Source organism: Perognathus longimembris, chromosome 10 (assembly GCF_023159225.1).
Source record: "Perognathus longimembris pacificus isolate PPM17 chromosome 10, ASM2315922v1, whole genome shotgun sequence".
NCBI classification, from domain to species: domain Eukaryota; kingdom Metazoa; phylum Chordata; class Mammalia; order Rodentia; family Heteromyidae; genus Perognathus; species Perognathus longimembris.
In genome coordinates, this window is record NC_063170.1 from 35,120,913 (window position 1) to 35,141,080 (window position 20,168).

The 20,168-nt window shown below is 38.8% G+C and overlaps 1 protein-coding gene across 1 annotated transcript in view; it reads right to left on the reverse strand.

Annotated features, from left to right (window-relative positions):
• Cacna2d3 (calcium voltage-gated channel auxiliary subunit alpha2delta 3) overlaps positions 1-20,168 on the reverse strand; it is a 929,381-nt gene that overhangs the window by 41,630 nt on the left and 867,583 nt on the right. Inside the window, exons 33-34 of the mRNA XM_048355814.1 lie at positions 19,369-19,424; positions 8,895-9,006 (exon numbers count right to left, since the gene is read on the reverse strand). Coding sequence (XP_048211771.1) covers positions 8,895-9,006; positions 19,369-19,424 — 168 coding nt within the window. The remainder of the gene's footprint in view (positions 1-8,894; positions 9,007-19,368; positions 19,425-20,168) is intronic.

Consider the following 20,168-nt stretch of genomic DNA (forward strand, 5'->3'; position numbering starts at 1 on the left):
AGTGTTTTAAAAAATTAGACCCAATAAAGCTCATTACTTCTGGGACAACATTGACAAATTCCCACAATAGATGCAATGCACATATGCAGATAAGGCCTTCTGACTGCCACCAATTGAGTAAGGCTGTTGTTCTGAATTCTCTTTAGGCCATTGGAGATAAAAGTCAAATAATATCCTTTTCCTCCTTAACATACTGCATCCCAAGAATGCAAAGCTTACACAAAATGTTAAGTGATATCTTCACTGGCACGTCTATGAAGACTCACATGCATAGCCCAGTAAATTACATAAGGGAGCAATGAAGAATATAAAGGGTTAGGCAAGACAGGTCTTAGAGGAATCAGTTCTTCAAAAACACCCAAAGAGACTATGGTATATCAGTCTAATTTTATATTGTATGTACAGTATACCATCATTTTATCACAAAAATTCACAATGAATTTTGGGTTAGAAGTGTAAGAACAAATCATCATGAATTGATTTCCCATTCCACTAGTTATGTAATCTACTGGATTCTAATCCTTCCCAAACAAGAGGAGAAGGGAGAGAAACAAATGAGTTTTTGCCTCTATTAGGATGAGTGTGTGTGTATGTGTGTATGTGTGTGTTTGTGTGTGTGTGCACTGTGGTTGTGAGGGACAGATATATGACAAATGGCTGGTACGAATGATTGAATGACTAGCTGATCTGTTTTAGGGACCCACCTTGTCACTGTGGTAGCTATGTTCTCTCCCATTATTTAGAATATGATCATTTTCTTCCCACTTGCAAGCCTTTTTGTTGTTCCATATCAATGTCAAGAAAGTATCTGAGGGGCTGGGGATATAGCCTAGTGGCAAGAGTGCCTGCCTCGGATACACGAGGCCCTAGGTTCGATTCCCCAGCACCACATATACAGAAAATGGCCAGAAGCGGCGCTGTGGCTCAAGTGGCAGAGTGCTAGCCTTGAGCGGGAAGAAGCCAGGGACAGTGCTCAGGCCCTGAGTCCAAGGCCCAGGACTGGCAAAAAAAAAAAAAAAAAAAAAAAAAAAAAAAAAAAAAAAAAAAAAAAAGAAAGTATCTGAGGGGCTGGGGATATAGCCTAGTGGCAAGAGTGCCTGCCTCGGATACACGAGGCCCTAGGTTCGATTCCCCAGCACCACATATACAGAAAACGGCCAGAAGTGGCGCTGTGGCTCAAGTGGCAGAGTGCTAGCCTTGAGTGGGAAGAAGCCAGGGACAGTGCTCAGGCCCTGAGTCCAAGGTCCAGGACTGGCCAAAAAAAAAAAAGAAAGTATCTGAGGTCCTTTGCAGACTGGTTCTTCTTAAGAAGATCAACAGGATGATACCATTCAGCCCTCTGCTTCCTTCCCTCCTCCCTCATCTCTCCCCGGCTTTCCTCACCTTCCCACAACTGAGGGTCTTTCCTCTGCCTGGATGTTTGCATATTTCCTCGTGTGCCCCCCACCCCATATAGTGCTCTTGCATAGGAACTATTTGTTCCAAGGAGCATTTTGCTTGTCTGCTTCAAACTAGCCTCCTGAGCTCCTGGGTTCCACTTAGTTCTACAAGCACTGTGCAGTGGAACTGCCAGGAGGCTCATCTACAAAGGCTATGGGGGCAGGAATGGCTTGTGCCTCCTTCTCAAAGTCTAGCCCAGGAAGCTATTTCTTTGACTTAAATTATTTAATTGAACTCCATCTTTGGTTTCTAAGTATGAGGTAATAAGGAATAATACTTCCTGTCTTAGTAATCCTCATTCTATTTTACTGGTTTTCTCAAGTGTAATGGAATAAGAATCCTCAATTATTCTTCCACATATAATTAGATTGTAGTTGTGATGACTCCAGTTAGAGTGTGATCCAAAAGCAGTTATAAAATTGGTGGAATCAACTTCACACAATCACAGTTTTCCTTTGTCTATGGGAAATATGGGTTAAATGTTGGTAGACTATGAAAAGGAAAATTCACATTTCAACAGAGTACTGTGGGATTAACATGTTGTAAGTATGTGTATATGTCATACGTCTCAGTCTACTTGGAATCCCTAACAACATACGTTAGATGGAGTAATCTTCTGACAACAGAACTACAGTGCTCCCAGTTCTGGAGGCAAGGGAGTTTCAAGATGAAGGCCCAGAACATTTAGTGTCTGGTGAGGGCTCCCTTTCAATGATGGCTCCCCCTAGCACTGTCCTTACAGAGCAGGAAACCCAAACAGACCCCCTGAGCTTTCTTCTCCAAAAGTGCTAATACCAGAAGTGGCAGTGTGGCTCAAGTGGTAGAGTGCTAGATTTAAGGGGGAAAAGCTAAGAGAGAGTGTGAGGCCCTGAGTGCAAACTCCACTATGAAGAGGAGAGAGAGGGGAGGGGAAGGGAGAAGTAAAGGAAAAGGAGAAGGAAGAGGGAAGAAGGAGGAGGAAAACGAAGAAGAAAGAGGAAGAGGGAGGAGGAAAAAGGAGGAGGCAGAAAGAAAAGGAAGAGGAGGAAGAGAAGAAAAATGAAAAAGGGAAGAGAAGAGAGAAAGGAAGAGGAAGAGCAGAAACACCAACATAAAATGGTCTGGAGCCATAGTTCAGTGGTAAAGCATCTGCCTAGTAACCACAAAGCCCTGAATTTAAACCCCATTACCATGAAAAAGAAAAAAAATTGCAAAACCCCCACAAAATATAGAAGTCCTAATCCCATTCATGTTATTAGTACCCTCATGACCTACTGTTCTGCAGAGGACTTGCCTATTAGCACCAGCACACTGAGGATTCCACTGTGACTTTGTAATTTAGTGGACATTCACATACCTACAACTATTCAGCCAATTGAATTATGCATGCAGCAAATGTGGCCATTAAGTTCTTACTCTGTTCCAGACATTGTTCTAAACTCACACACAACTTTTCTCTTTTAATTCTTGTGATAAGCCCAAGAAACACTACTATCATTTCTGCGATTAAAGGGAAAAGATGAGTTTTACAGAATTAAAACTTTTCTTGCCAAGGTTACACAGTAATTAATGAGTCAGGACTGACACTCTGATCTCTGTATCCCCTGTGCTGAGCCACCATCGTCCAGTGCTTTCCTGTGTGGCTCTAGCATATCCCCAGTGAGAAGAGTAAACTATGACATGGCAGACTGAGCAAATATGCAAGCCATGCACTGTGAAGGCACAGACACGCTGGATAGCACAGGAAACCCAAACAAACATGTTTAAATACAAGAGAACATACAAGGAAAAAAAAAACAACTCCTGAAAGCCAACTTGTACATTCATAGTTAAGTATAAAAAAGCTGATAATCTGCATCTGAACAGGAAAAGCAATACTGCCTGTGAGAAATCACTTTTAGCCTAAACTACACACTACTTAGGGAAAATATGTACTATAATTACATGGTACAGAGTCTCCTAAATAAAAAAAAACTTGCATAATAGTTATTCCTAGGTAGTCACTGCTAATAGGATGCACTAGAGATGTCCAAATGCAAATGTACTGTAAAAAGAAATGGAAGCTCTATGCTTTTTTCACAGAAATAATAATTAATAGGAAAGATCACTTCCTAGTAAAAAAGCAAAAAATTATACTAGCAAATAATCTGCCATAACAGTAAGTAGAAAGAAAGAAAAGATCATTATCCTTAAACTTAAACTACTTGAACCATCAAAAAAAGGCTGCTACAATTTAGTGCAGAGATCTAAGATGACTGAGTAAGAGAAATGCCTATTTTCAAACGAAGCAAATAAAACATTTAGGAAGTCATCTATACTGGAGAGTAATCAGATATTTTAAGCAGCAGACCAAAAGGAAACTAGCAAATTTCAATGTGAATTTAAACATATTATACAGAATAAAGCACATAAGCAAACAAATAAATGTGTATCTACAATCACATCAGTGAAACATCAGATTACAGAAAATGAACAGTATAAACCCATCAGTGAAGGGGAAAGCCAAGCTACAAAGTCAGTAGACAATGAAGGAATACCTTCAAAATATTCCAATTTAAATTCTGGCCAATGAAATCATTACTGCAGAGTACACGTGCAATTAAATAAGTCATTTTAGCTACAGAAGGAGGAAGTTTACCGCTCCCAAATAATTCCTGGTGAAGCTTCAAAAGTACTGTTTTTTAAAAATCATTTTTTGCAATGGTGATTAAACAACTGTGGCAACAGAGATAAACATGTAATTTACCATATTCAGCGGTAAGAGCAATGGATTACTTTTGGACTAACATGCTAAAATATCTGAATATAATGAAAATCAATTCAAGTTAGAGGACTCTAAGTTCTTGTTTGTTTTGGAGGAGAGAAGGGGCTCTACTAATAGAAACATGTTAAACTTTAAAAAGGTAGGAGGGCAGCTACTAAGAGGATTCAGGGATATTTTGCATAAATACAAGTAAAAAGAATAGAGAAAACACTACAAATTCAGATAGAAGGCAAAACACAACAAAAAGTCAATAAAATAGAAAAGAACAAGGAGCATAGAAAAAAAAATGGGAAACAAAAAGGCTATAAACTGATGGTAGAAAGCTGAACTTATCAGTAAATATAGGAAATTTTAAAAGATTAAAACTAGCATATAAAGGAGACAATCAAAATTTCAAAGCCAGCTATCTCTAGCAAAACCTTAATGTACAAACAATGAAAGAGAGGAAAAGGGAAAATATACCTAGGAAATATTTCCTGTGGAAGAGCTACTTTATCTGTGCAATTAGAAAACTGAATACATGTGTATGTAAAGAGGGTAATTAACACAGGGATGAAAGGAATTGTTAACTAGGAAGATTAATACTCTTTTAAAAGATGAACATGGTAACTCAAGTACAAAATATAGAAAGCAAGCAGAAGTGAATCTCCGGAAAAATCCATAGCTTGGGTAAAAGACTGATATCTAAACTGGAAACCTCTTCCACCACCAAAAAAGAAACAAAGAAAATAAGAAAAAGGAGAAAGGAAAGTTTGAACCGAATCAGCACAACTGGTCCAATAGATAAATATTGGTCCCTGTACCCCACTATTAGGGAGTGCAACTTGTTTTCAAAACCATGTGGACAAGTATTATAATACGAAGTAACTTTCCACATACAGTTAAAAACATGTAGCTATCAATAATAAAAAAGATAACTAGTGTATTAGGAAAATGAAAACACTACTTAAACCTTTACAGATCAAAAATGTTTTAAAGTTAGAAAATTTTTAGTACTGTTAATAGTGAAAGCTTATATATTAAGTTGATGGAGATAAACTAGAGTGCAGAAACACACACATACATAGGGAAGCTGAACATCAAACACAGAAATGTTCAAAAATGAAAACAGTAAACTCAAAGCATAGAAGACAAAACAAACATATTTCTGGCAATCTGGAAAGGAAGAGAGAATTGGCAGAGAGAGAAGCAGGAAGACAGAAAAAAAGGAGGATATAAAAGCTCACAAGTTTGAAAAAGGGCCATGTAGTATATATTTCATCAAACAAATTAGAAGAAAAAATTGTTAGTGTTTTCAACATAAAGAAAAGTTATAAGTTAGGGAGATAGACGTGTTTATCCTAGTTTGAATATTACACAGTTTATATCAGTATCAAAACATCATATGGCATCCCATAAATGTGTACAATTTTTGTATATCAGTAGAATTCTTTTGAAAGAAAAGGGGCCAAAATCACAAATATGGTATCATTTCAGTCAAAAAGGAATGCTAGTTATAAATGCATTCAATAAATCTGAAAAGTGAGATGAAATCAGCAACATTCCAAGAAATATAATAACTAGAATCATTTTCAAAAGAAATAAAAAATTTAGAGATATCTAGCCACAAAAGAATCTGACTCAATAATGGTAAATTACACACTCACAACTCTCAGCCCTTCGGAGTTGTATGGTCTCTACCATAGCTACAAGAAATATATAGTCTACCTTAAAATAAATGCTTCAGATATTACAGAATGAAAGTCTCCATGTGTTTTTTGTCACAAAAAAGAGATCTTAATAGAAAAGACAAGTGATAATATAATAGGAAACTTTTGATTTTGACCACAAATATAAAATTTATAACATATAACCAGCTAATTTATCAATATACTTTTGATTTTTGTTATATTGATAAGTTTCAGTCAGGGAAATCAAGTGTGTTTCATCTATCCAATACTGAAGGTCCTTAAGAGCATGCATATACTCACATAGTCATGCATTCTTAGTGACATTCTGAGATATTGTCATTTGGTGATTTCATCACTGAGCATCATTGAATACACGTAAAGTACATCACTAGGCAATATAATCTTATGTGGCCCTAAACATATGGGTGATATATCATCACTGACCAAAATGTCATTATGCAATGCATGATTATATATCTGTCTGAATGTAGTATCTATTTTAAATCGTGAAATGTACATATTTAATCATAAAATGTGTACATTTAATCAATGTAAGGACATATTTAAAAGAAATTATTTTTAAAATAGGTATACAAATATTTTTTCATAAAATTCAATATCAATTCCGGCTTGAAGTAATAACCATGCCAACAAAAACTCTTACAGAAGTTTACCTTAAGTGAATGAATGGCTAACAAAATTCCATGGCAATTTTAGAAATAAATAATAGAAACAGCAATGGCTGAAGTGGCAAATTTTACATTCTTTATATTTAGCTACAATTAAAGAAAATAAATGCATGCATAACATGATATTATTAGAACAATTATTAAAATCAAGAAATATTCATGGTGGACTACTCATTGCATCTATTCAGTAATGTATCATGTTGAGTGCAACAAAATAATTAAGTATGGAAATTAGAAAGGAAAATTATCATATATGCCATAACTGCTTATGCAAGAAGTCAAAAGTATTAGATCTAAAGTATTTATCCATTTGTTGGCTAGAAGATATTTAATATAGATAAACAGTAATTTTCTCACATACTTGTGTAACACATTAGAAAACTACATTTAAATTTATCCTTTCTCAAAAAGTGTAAGCTGTCCAGGTATAAATGTAATATAAATAAAATTATAAGGTGAGTGAGACACATGGAATTGTACATATAAATAAGGAGATATATTTATTTTATGAATGGGAAGGTCCAGTATTATAAAAAAAATTAAGTTATCTTCACATTAGTCTATAACTAATAAACACCATGGAATTTTAATGAAAACCTTAGCAGAATTCATGGATATTAACAAGCTGATTCAAAAATATGAAATAATATAGAGCCATAGATTACCAACCAATTTAGGAGAACAAAAAAATACGGTAAGGCTATGTTGTCTCCTATCAAGTCATATTATAAAACTCTAACAACTAACAATACATGATATGATATTGATGTACGTATTGACAAACCATAAAATCAGGAAACATATTTGCATAGAAATGGGCTATGAATGTCATTATAAAATGACTGGAAATTAAAACTATTCAATAAAAAGTACAGGTTAATAGGAGTGCTTGCCTAAAATATACAAGGCCCTAGGTGTGATCCCAAACACTACCCCTCTTCAAAAAAAGCACAGGCCAATTATTTCAAAAAGGACCACATCAGCATCCTAACTCATGCCACTCCCCTGACACAAAAGCAAATTCGAGAGATGATAGTTCTGAATATGAAGACAACCTATTAAAGTACTCAGAATAAAAGGAGTAACCTTGACCAAGATATAATGTATTTGTAAACTGCTTTGTTAATTGACAGTTCCTTCATACAACTATTTAAAGACAATTTTAAAAATTTAAGAATAGGGCTGGGGATATGGCCTAGTGGCAAGAGAGCTTGCCTCGTATACATGAGGCCCTGGGTTCAATTCCCCAGCACCACATATACAGAAAACGGCCAGAAGTGGTGCTGTGGCTCAAGTGGCAGAGTGCTAGCCTTGAGCAAAAGGAAGCCAGGGACAGTGCTCAGGCCCTGAGTCCAAGCCCCAGGACTGGCCAAAAAAAAAAAAAAAAAAAAAAAAATTTAAGAATATATATTACATATATATGTTACTAGAGAAGAGAATAATTTCTTAAACAAGAAACCAAATGCATGAATCACGGAATAAATTACACTACATTAAAAAATAAATGCATTAAAAACATACATAGAAAGTGAACAGATAAACCTAGGAACAGGAAAACACATATACAACACAATGAGTCTAATTATAAAGAAACACAGAACACCCAAATCAGCATGAATAGATCAAATTACTCCAACAGGGAACTACCCAATGGGAAGGAGGAAATCAGAAACTCCAAGATGATCAATAAAACTAATAAAATACACTCTATCACATGAGTAAACAGGGAAAAACACCTTAGATCACTGAAGAAACCATTTCCACTACAAGGGATTCAGCTGAATCTGAAACCTTGATACCTGAAATAAAGACACCTAAAGATATTGCTTTGCCAAGTATCACCTGGAAAAACACCAGTTAAGGCTTTCTCCAGACATCAACAACAACTGCAATCTATGTTCTGAGGTGTCTGTCATATGCTTTGAATGCTTCTGAACAAATCCTGGACACACCTTACAAGACCAGAGGATGCCTCCTCCAAGCTGCTAGAAACAAATGTCCATGTAGGAGGACAGCCATGTTTTGCTTGCTCAGTGTAACAGTGTGTCCTGTGGCTGCCCATCCAGAAAGTTTTTTTTTTTTTTTTGGCCAGTCCTGGGCCTTGGACTCAGGGCCTGAGCACTGTCCCTGGCTTCTTCCCGCTCAAGGCTAGCACTCTGCCACTTGAGCCACAGCGCCGCTTCTGGCCGTTTTTTCTGTATATGTGGTGCTGGGGAATCGAACCTAGGGCCTCGTGTATCCGAGGCAGGCACTCTTGCCACTAGGCTATATCCCCAGCCCCCCAGAAAGTTTTATACGAATCAGCAAGGGGTGTGTGGCAGGGAAGGGGAAGTGGAGCTGGGCATGGCTTACTTGGTGCAGTCTTCACAAGCAATGTTTCCAGTGGTCTCCTTGATTGTGCGCTCAGAGACAAAGGCAGGATACTCAGTATCACAGGGCTCCAGGGTCTGTTTCAGTTTCTGGGCTAGAGGAATAAAGGGGGACAACAAAAGAAAACAGATGAAGGATGCAATTCACAGGCTCAGTGTTGTGCCCAGCAGCCCACAGCAACTCAGAATGCAGTTCTGCTTCTGCTGCTCTGTGCTTTTTCTAGGCACAGCATAATGCATTATTTTCTAATTAGTCAAGTGATTTTGTCTGCCAAGCAACTCTATAAGCTATAATTCCTGAAGCAGTTGTGTTGGCTTGATCAGCTATCATTTATGCATCATAAGAATTCTATTTTCTGGAACTTCAGTCATGGGGTCTCTGGCGTCACTCACTCAGATTTAGCAGCCACACATATGCACATCTGAATAAATGTATAAAAGCTATGGTATATTATTTAAGGTGAGACAAAGGTCATGATACAATCACATCATTTTATTATAGAAAGAACATTGAGATTTGTAATAGTAAAACACATATTGTCTTTGAAGCACAGCCATGAACCAAATCTTACTATTTATGAATTCCTTGTCCAATAATAGCATGTCAATTTCAAAGCACTAAATAGCCCTGGCACATGGATGTGCACACAGTAGGTACACTGTAAAGACCTGGTGGTTAAATAAATTATGCTAAACAATTTACACCCAGTGAATCTGTTCCAAAAATGTCTGTTTTCTATTTGTAAACTATAAGATCATGAGGTCTTCTCTCAGAAGTTGATGTGAGGAGTGAAACACTATGTTTGGGGAATTTAGTATAGTACCTGGAACACAGTAAGTAAACTCAGATAATAATGAGAGCCATGACAGGAACAGCGTGAGCATTGGAATTCTGCCATCCTGAGTATGACGATAATGGATGCTACCTCAGAGTGGTTAAGGGTGAAGACAAGTTGGAAACAACTCTCACTGTGCTCCTTCTTGCTAGGCTTCAGTATTCTTACCTATAAAATGGGGATGCCACAGGTAACAGGTACACTTCACAGGAAGCCTGCTCACTAATATTTTCTCAGTAGAATGCTTGTCGGTCTCCAACATACAAACTTTGTACAAAGTTTATGGATGTCCACATAGAAATATATGGTTTGCAATTTAAAAATAAAAGGATTTTAACTAAGTGATGTGTGATTATAACTTCTAATTACATTCTGGATACCACTAGTTGAAGGTCAGAACCATGGTGAGCTGTCTATCCTGCATACTGCTTTGAGAGTGCTACCTATTGCCTAGAAATTAGATAATTGTTGGGTGATCACTGAAATACATTTGAAGTATTTATATACTAGCATGACTGTTTCTTATGGATAGGCTTTTTCTCTTAGCTTTCCTTATTTGGAGATAATTGTTTGTGGCTTGCATGTAATAGAATTTTTCTTAGTGTAGTTAGAGCATGAGACTTCAAGAAAGGGTCAGAGATCTTAAGGAGAGATGTTTATCATCACCTCAATTGGAATGGCATGCATGGACTAAAGCCTGTGCATCTCCTGACAGAGGAAAGCAGATATCCACACACATGCATGCACATATATACAGACTGCACAGAATGCCAGAGGCTGGGCTATGTAGTAACTAGGAGCATGCATTTTGTTACTGCTGTGTGATATTAGGTGAGTTGTTAACCTTTCTACCCACCAGTGTCCTCCTCTCCACCAAGTTCATGTGGTTGCATGAGAACCATTTGGAAGTCACAGGCACACTGGGAGTGCTGTTTAAGTATAGGCTATTGCTCCCCATGACTTTTATTGTTCCTCCTCTGGTCTTTTCCAGCCATTTCTTTTTTGGTAGTAATTTCAAGCAAATGGCTGTCTCTCTGCTTCCATTGGTTATAAGGACCTAGCAGTCAGTATTGTCCTTAGAGGCCCCAGGACCCAGCAGTGCTATTCTTTGAAGGCCTACCAAGCTAATGATGCTCCCAAATGGTACCTTACAAGTGAGTAAACAAAGATTGAGGAGCCTCAGTGCTGTGGCAAGTTACCTTCCTCTCGGGTGACCCAGGCGCATGTCACAACCCAGAGGGACATGTAGTGTGAACCTCATTCTCCCAGCTCTCAAACTATGCCTCTGTTTTGTGAGGAGGGAATTTTTACCACTTACTTTTTTATATGTTAGAGATAGCTTTTACTTTGAAGCAATGTCAAACTCATGGAAAAGCTCATAAAAGTTTTAGATTCATGAAATTATGAAAGAGTTCAGAATCCTGAGCCATTTGTTAAGTTGCCAACACGATGCCCCTAAATATTTTTTATTTCTTTTTCTTTTTGAATGAGTATACATCAGTGATGTGTTCAGTGTTCTATGAACAATTTCGCCCCCTCTATTGTGTCCCTTAGCTGCCATCCCTCCTTCCTTTTCAAAGTTGTTTCGTGGGATTCGTTACGCTGCTTTTATATGTATATGTGTACTTTGATCCTCTTCACTCCTCCATATCCTTTCTTTTCCCTTCTCCCTTCCAGCAAATTCCCTCCAGCAGTCCTTCTACCCGTAAGTCTCATCATTATCATCACCCCCATTACTTTAACTCTAGATTCCATACTTGAGTGATGCTTGACTTTTTGAACTCGGTATATCTTGTTCCACATGATGTCTAGTTCCATCCATTTTTGTGCAAATTGTATAACTGCATTTCTCATCATGGATAAGTTAATATTCCATGGTATACACCATGCTTTTTAAAAAATCCATTCATCTGTTGGGTACCTCAACTTCTTTATTTGCTTTTCTTTCTTTTTAACTTGGAGAGGTGAAATTAAAACCTCATTGGATCTGGCTACAACTTGATAACATTTCCTCAGTTTTTATTTTTATAATCTCATTGTATGGAGAGTAATTCTGATTTTGAAGTAAGAAGTTCTCTTTTATATTTAAAGAATTTCAAAAGAATGAATTGAAGTAAAGGTTAACCACACAAAGTCAGAGTATAAGTATATAGGCCACATGCAAATAGCATATAAAAATGTATACACAGTAGAAACTGTATTATGGAATTTCTGTGTGCCAGATGCTGTTCTGCTTTACATGTATTAATTTATTCAATAATAAAATATTATGATTAAAAATAAACTGAGGTAGGAACAATTTTGATCTCTGCCTGCAGATAGTTCAGTGGAGGAACAAGGAATGGAATAAACTGCCCAAATTTACCCAGGGACTATTATAGCAAAGAGAAAATTTAAACTGGAGCTATTTGTTTGTAGCACATATGTTTTGCTGCTTTATGGAGTTGGGCCAATGAAAGAAAGAAATAAGGAAAGGAAGGAAGGAAGGAAGGAAGGAAGAAGGAAGGAAGGAAGGAAGGAAGGAAGGAAAGGAAGGAAGGAAGGAAGGAAGGAAGGAAGGAAGGAAGGAAGGAAGGAAGGAAGGAAGGAAGAAGGAAGCAAGGAAGGAAAGAAGGAAAGAAGGAAAGAAGGAAGGAAGTGTCTTTGGGGCAGTGAGGCAGCACACACACATACACACATTCTCCTCTGTCTTTTTCTTTCTCTTTCTCTCTCTCTCTCTCTCTCTCTCTCTCACACACACACACACACACACACACACACACACACATACATGCACACACATGATTTAAATAAGCACAATAATTTCACCATCTCTAATTCTAATTGCCTGGGCCTCGTTTCAGTGGAATGAGTCCAATCCTTTCTATGGCAAAACTCATTTGGCCATGATGCTTTCTGGAAATGAATTTCTTTTTCCTTTGACAATTGTAGGGTACCCGTGCTGATGTGGTGATAAACATTGAGTTTATTTTCAGCATGACTACAGATTGGCTGGAACTTATTTGATGTGCTTTTGGGGAAATGTACAAATTATGTAAAACCATGGCCACACTGGATCTAAATAACATGGACCTTTCTTTATCAAGAATGCTACAGAAAACACCACCCTACACATTTTCCAGGCACAACTATTCTGATCATCTGTGGAACTTTAAACCAATAGCCAAATTTGCCACGAGCCTGTTGGGATTATTTAATTCTGGGCATTCAATAGTCACAGTCCTACAAAAGTACAGATACACAGTATGGTGCTCTAGTAGGCCAGTTCCTTCTGCTCCCAAAAAGAACTGAAAGTTAAAAGTCAGACTGTCCTAAGTCTCACAGAGAGTGGTACATCACGTACTTTTCTTTTGTTCTTCCAGTGCTGGGGATTGAACCTGGGATCTTATTCATGTACATGTGCTCTACTAAGCTATACCTCAGCCCACCACCCTCATTACTTGAGCAGTTGAAAACCAAAAACTTTATGGCCAATACTCTCTAAGCACTTGCTACACACTTAACACTGCACATTTGGAGGAATGAATCTTCATCACTACATGGTAAGTAAGATTCTGCTGTTCCATTTTACAGATAAAGAAACCAAAGCTTGGTGAAGTTAAGGTACTTTGCTCAAAGTCACTGTGAGTGGTCGAGTCCAGATGTGAGCCTGGGCAGTCACATCCAGAAGCCAACAGTCTTTACCATCACATCACTCTGTTTCCTTCCCTGATGATACTGGATAGCTAAAGCCAAGGTCATCATGACCTGCAACTCACTGTGAAGCATCCAATAGAGTATCCACACAATTGGATTTCTTTAATTTTCCCTTAGCAACAAATGTCTCTAATGAGAATCGCTGATGGGTTCACAGCAATTATGTGCAGACAATTGGGAATGAATAGATTTGCCATTTGAAAAGCCTTCCTCCTTTTTTGTCTCTGTGAATGTATCCTCATTCATGACTGGGTGCCAGCAAGCTCCCATTCCCTTTGTGCAACTGCACAAAATGATACCTTTGTGATAATCAGGCAGAAATGGGTTTCCACAGTTCCCTTCATTAAGGAAACAAAGCAGATAAACAGTGTAATTATGGATTCCATTTTTAGCTGAAACAAAGATGTATGTCTTCGTTCAGAGTTTTTATCTAGTGAGAGGTTTTTATCTAGATTTAGGATGAAGAGATCTTACAAGTGAATATGGAACTTTTTTTGAAACTTTTCCCACCCTACACTGGTTTATGATTTACTTTTCCTTCAAATAATACATCAGTGAAAGCAGGCCTGTGGCTAAGTTAACTTACCTCCACCTATCCTATCTGTCTGTTCTATTTCTGCCCAGTAGATGTCTGTGGGTCTGAATGACAATTTTTGTAGTAGAGCATCCAGCTCAACATCTAGGCTCAAAGAAAGTAATTTATGACTCTAATCAATATACAGGTGGAAGGCATGTTTTGGTGTAAGTCTGAGTTGCTATCCATCCACCTGCAGATACCATACATCTGTCATCTATGAAGCTGAGCATCCACCTATCTGCATAACTTAGAAATTATGACTAGCTCTCTCTGAAGTGCCTATTAGTGCCACTGCTCTGGTATGTTGAAGGGGGATTACCAGCTTTCTGGAAATGCTAAACCATTCTGTATTGCTGTGCCACATGACAGCAATGTAGTTATTGGTTAAGGGCATTTTGTAGTCTATGGGAAGAAGTTCTCACAGTATGGCAGTGGAGTAAGGTGTTTTGGAATTATCTGTTAGGAAGCTTAAACCCTTATGACAGAAAACAGAATTAAAGCATCACAATACCCCTTTTCAACAACTAAAATTTAGACAAGTGTTGGACTAGTAGTGGTGGGGTGAGAATCATGCAAAATGTAAAATGTGTCTAGAATTCATGCAAAGACTATACCTTTCTTATCTTTTGCCCTCTGCCCTGCTTAGTCCAGACAAGGGCTTCTCAACAGTATATGAAGACACCCGCACACACACACATGCTACTGATATTCTATTGTGGATTTCAGCATACTTAACAGAATGTGTGGCCTCCACTCACTAAATGCCAGTAGCAAGTTATAAAACAAAAATGTTTCCAGAATGTTTCCAGATATTCAGGGATTCTTGGTAGGCAGAACAGATAGCTCCCTGTTGAAAATCACTGGCCTAGGCAAAGGTCACAGTGACTATAACTCCACAAACACTCAAAAATAAGCACTGAGTTTATAAGATCAAAACAAGAGTGTCAGGAGATGTCTAAGGAGGCAAAAAGCCCACCTTAAATAAAACAAGTCAAAGTGAGTATTTTGTTCATACCCTAAGACTTTATTGGAGGCTGGAATTAAAGGTGATAAACTAGGAATGGAAAGTTGGGAGAGGAGGTGTGTGTGTGTGTGTGTGTGTGTGTGTGTGTGTGTGTGTGTGTGCCACACTTGTGGCATTTTGCTGTTTAGAAGTATGTATGAGTCTCTTGGATCGGCCTGCCTGGGCTGGCTTTGAACTTCAATCCTCAGATCTCAGCCTCCTGAATAGTTAAGATTACAAGCATAAGCCACCAGTGCCTGGCTGAAGTAAAAGTTTGAATATGAAATGTTTTCTGTAACACTATTAAGTAAAGTTGGTCATGATGATGTCTACCTGAAACTGCAATACCTAGGAGGATGAGATAACAAGCTATGAGGTTGAGACCTGTCTGCACAGGTGTACACAGCAGCCTGAACTGCATAGCAAGACCTTGTCTCAAAAAAGTATTTCATCTTAGAATTGGAAATGGTTACTGTTTTCTATGCTGAACTCTTTCAAAAGAAACATTTTCTCCATATCAACTTTATCAAACCATGATGATAGTCTTGTATGCCTTCAGCTGTGTAATTAGCAGGTGAAAATTAAAAACCTTGTGCTACCATGGTGAAAATGGCTTCTGAAAGTATAACTTCAGCACTGAAATTTATTGTTTATGAAAATGCCATGCCTCAAGCACAAATTCAATATGAATTCAATAAAAGCCAAAATACAAATAAAATTGAATGAAACATGAAAAAAAAAAAAGAAATGGCTGCTGTAGACTCATGTGTTAAATGCTTGGACCCAGCCTGGTGGCACTACTTTTGGAAGTGCTGGAAATTTTCAGATGTAGGTCTCAACAGGAGGAAATGGGTTACTGTGGGTGTCTCCTTGGGGGCTATACTTTGTCTCTGATCCTTTCTGTTCCTCTGTCATAAGGTGAAAGTCTCCTCCACACATGTTCTTGCTACCTGGCTGTCTTCACCTCAGAGCTAATGTCATGGTGCCAAATAACTATGGAGTAAAACCTGTGAATATGAGAAAAACAAATCATTCCTTCTTTTAAATTGTTTCTCTCAAGTACTGGGTCACCATAACAAAAAGACTGACCAGCACAGCACTGAAGACAACCAGCTTATTGCTCCTCAGCCCTGAGTGCACTAAGAAATAGCCAGGTGTTTTAGTCAAAAACCACCACTGTCCACCCTAAATGGGTGCACCCATCACTACACCCAGAGGACTAATCCATTTTATCTCACAAGCACATTATGTCTATTGTTATCCCCACTGACAAATGAGGAAAATAAAGTCCACAGAGACAAGTGATCATGCCCAGGACTTCCACTTAGCAAAGAGTAGAAGAGGGCTGCCTTACTTCAAAGCCAGAACATTCAGTCATAGGCAGAACAGCCATCCTGGCTTCTGAGTGATCACAGTGGTATTTGGAAGGAGTGGAGATTTATCCCCAGGTCACTGGTAATCTAGACAGGGCTGTCGTAACCAATATATAACCCATTCCCTTGACCCACTATTAATTTATTTCTTCCTGTAATCTCATTTGCCTTTAAAAATTTAGCCTGTTCAAGTAAAATTGTGGGAAAGTTAGTCCAATAAAAAAGAAAAGATAACAAGTACCTATGTAATAGATTCTTTCTCAAACTATGTGCAATTTTGAATCAAACTAAGCTTATATTACAGTAAAATTTCTTTTCATGATAGTCTTCCTACATCTTCCTTTGATCTCTGTCTACTGGGCCTCTGTTCACCCAACTGATTGAGAATCTTACTTAGCTCCACATTTTTCTTCTCCCTCCTCCCATTAGAGGGAGTCATGGTGCATTGTGCAGTCTTATATATTAGGTTTCATTACCTGATTTGGCGGGGGGAGGCTAGGGGGTGAGCTAGCATTATGTACCCCAGGCTGGCCTCAAACATCTAGGCTTATGCTTCAGCCTTCCAGTTAGCAGGTGCCGGGCTCGGTCGTCTCCCCTGGCACGGGGGTTTCAGGCTCTACTCTAATCGCTCCCTTTCTCACCCTCTCCCCTGGTCACCCGACCCACAGGTAAGGCCAGAGTGGAGTGGGGGGCTCAGGAAAGACCTCAGGTGCACGTGGCCGTAGGAGATCCCTTGTCCTCCCTCCTTACCCACGAAGGAAGCCAGGCGCAGACAGATCTCGGAGACGCTTCAAGAGCAAACCTGATTTAATAAGGGAGTGGCTAACAGTTGATATAGTAGGGGTGACGAGAAAAGGGGTGATTGACCAAGAGCTGGTGATAGACTGGCAAGCTTGTTGTAAGACCCCCTCATGAGCTAACGTCACCTGGATAGCACCACCCCATGGGCAAAGCCCACGAAGATGGGGAGCACATGGGCTGGTGAGAAAGTTGGGGGGCTGGTCGCAAAGCCAGTTCTTCTGGTTCCGGACCCAGAGAATTGTGGCCTGCTTCCGCATTCCCCCAGGGTTGGGGGAAGGGCAGCCTCTCGGGAGCGCTCTCCTCTGCCCTTCCCCCTCAAGGCCAAAGCTGAACCCCAACAAGCAGGGACTATAGATACATGCCACTTCACTCAGCTACAAGAGAAATGTTTTCAATGTCATTAAAAAGTCTGCAGAGACAGGAGTTAAGTGTATACCTACAACTGGTTTCTAGAGCAGGAGGGTCAAGAGTTCAAGACCATACTGGGATAAAGTGTTCTAAGTCAGCCTGCGGTAAATAGCATGATCCTATCTGGAACAAAAAAACAAACAAACCATAAAATCCCTTGCACAAATAACATAGTATGCCTTCTATGGATGGGCTGTAATTTTAAGATAGCCTATTGGTAGACATTTAGAATCACCATTATTTGCAATCATAAATTCCCTAATGACAATTATCATAGAAAGTTTTGTTGTCACTCAGCCAATTCCTTTAAGCTAAATTTCTGAAATTGGGATTCTGAGTACTCACTGTCATTCAAAATAGATACTGACCCAGCAAGGAGAGGCAAGAGACAATAGTGGTCATGTGTGACCCAAGAATGACTTGTTTGCACATTGAAGAAGTACCAATTAAGTAAGTGCTGTAACATTTTTATAATGAAATTCCAGTTTCATGTAAAACAAGTAAACAGTCAATCACTATAATGCTAAGAAACATCTGGGATCATGGGGAAGAAGATGGAGGGAAGAGCAAGAAGGAAGTGTTGTGTGTGTTTCCTGGGTTATTGCTAGAATTCTTGAACCTGGGATCAAAAGCAGGAAAGGAAATTCTAGGATATACCTAGCATACCCTGGTCCTGGGTGAATGCTGATACACTACTTATTTATTTATTTTTTTTGGCCAGTCCTGGGCCTTGGACTCAGGGCCTGAGCACTGTTCCTGGCTTCTTCCCGCTCAAGGCTAGCACTCTGCCACTTGAGCCACAGCGCCGCTTCTGGCCGTTTTCTGTATATGTGGTGCTGGGGAATCGAACCTAGGGCCTCGTGTATCCGAGGCAGGCACTCTTGCCACTAGGCTATATCCCTAGCCCCGATACACTACTTATTGATCTCAATTTTTTAAAAAATGTCACGCTACTAAACTGTAAATCTCAAGCATCTCAGGTTACATAAAAAGAACATGAATGGGTACACACACAAAGGAAAGAAAGAAACCAAGTGTATTTTTTTATAAATAGCAGTTGACTGAGCAAGTGTGGGAAAGACCATTGGGAGAAAATGCTTATTATGAGTGCATTGGTTTCAAAGGTAATCATCATTGTCAGAGTTGTCTCTGTCATCACCATTATCAGGAATTAACTACAGCTGACATTTAATGTGCCATTTTCTGTGGTGAGCCTATAACACAATGTATCCTCTCATTGCACACACATACACTCCCTAAGGGATGTGCTTCTTCCCACCATGAGGAAACTAAACTGAGGAAAGACACTGAAAGTCCATCCTCTAAGCCAGACTCAAATGCATACTGACCTAACTCCATAATTTACGCATCTAAGAAGTCCCTACTAACTACTGCTTAAATTATTGGGGGCTTTTTAGCAGGGAAAATAATATAATCCTATTCATGTTTTCATGAGAGTTGTGAGAACAGGAAAAGTGGTCATTTATTCATTCAGGATTGCTCCCCAGCTTTCTGAAGAATTTACCTGGGCCCTATATTGGGCCCCGAAGACTTAGTTAAGAAAAACAGGACAAGGTATACACTCAATAGGGCAGACTGGATGGCATAGCACTCAGCACAATGGACAGATTTTTGCTGACAGAGCTTAAAAGTCATCAAGTTGTCCAGCGTGGTTTTCTGCAAGCCAGCACATCCCTGATGAAAAGTAGGCAGTGAACCCTGGGTTTATCACTCTGGGGAAAGAGACACCAGTCTCTGCTTACCTTTAGTTGTCATATCAGAGTGCCACCAACTGCAGAGGTTAAATTCCACCAGGAACCTAAACAGATGGTGCAAAAACCCCATGTTACTTGGTCATCCACCTCCTGGCTGGAACAGTGACATTCTCTGTTGTCTGGTGCTGCTCACCTCATTTGCAAAAATAACATCATACTTTGGAGACTGCAACATGGCTGGTGTGTTTCCACTGAGATTCCACCAGACGTTATCTTACTGAGTGAAAGGCTGTTTAACCATCAATGCCAGCCTAAACCCCAAGTCAAGCTCATCTAGACTCAAGGACTCCTAGTTGAGAAATATCCTGTGGTGTGTATAAAACCATTTTCTAGTTGCTATTAACTTCTCATTTGCTCTTAATACCATCAAGTATGATTTTTACGATAAACAAGGACATTTCTAAAGGAATTTGTCCTGCCTCAGTTCAGAAATACAGATGGAATGTTCTTTTCTCCCTAGACCACAGTCTGTAATAACGAAGGATGTTTACAAAATTCATGCTGCAAGTTGAACTTGACAAAGCCTTGTGTGTAAGAGGAGGGGGAGACAAACTTCTTTTTATGAAGTGGTAATGCAGTCTGATTTCAGGAAAATCAAAATTTATTAATTTGCTACTAAAAGATACAAAATAATATAAAACATCCTTCAGATGGATAAACATAGGCCCAATTTCATTCATTTGTTTTTCAGGTTCAGGTAAACTTGGTTAAACTAACATAAGTTACATTAAATGGCAATAATGTGCCTTAAATTCAAAGAATTGGTGTCTTGGAGGGGAATGGAAGGA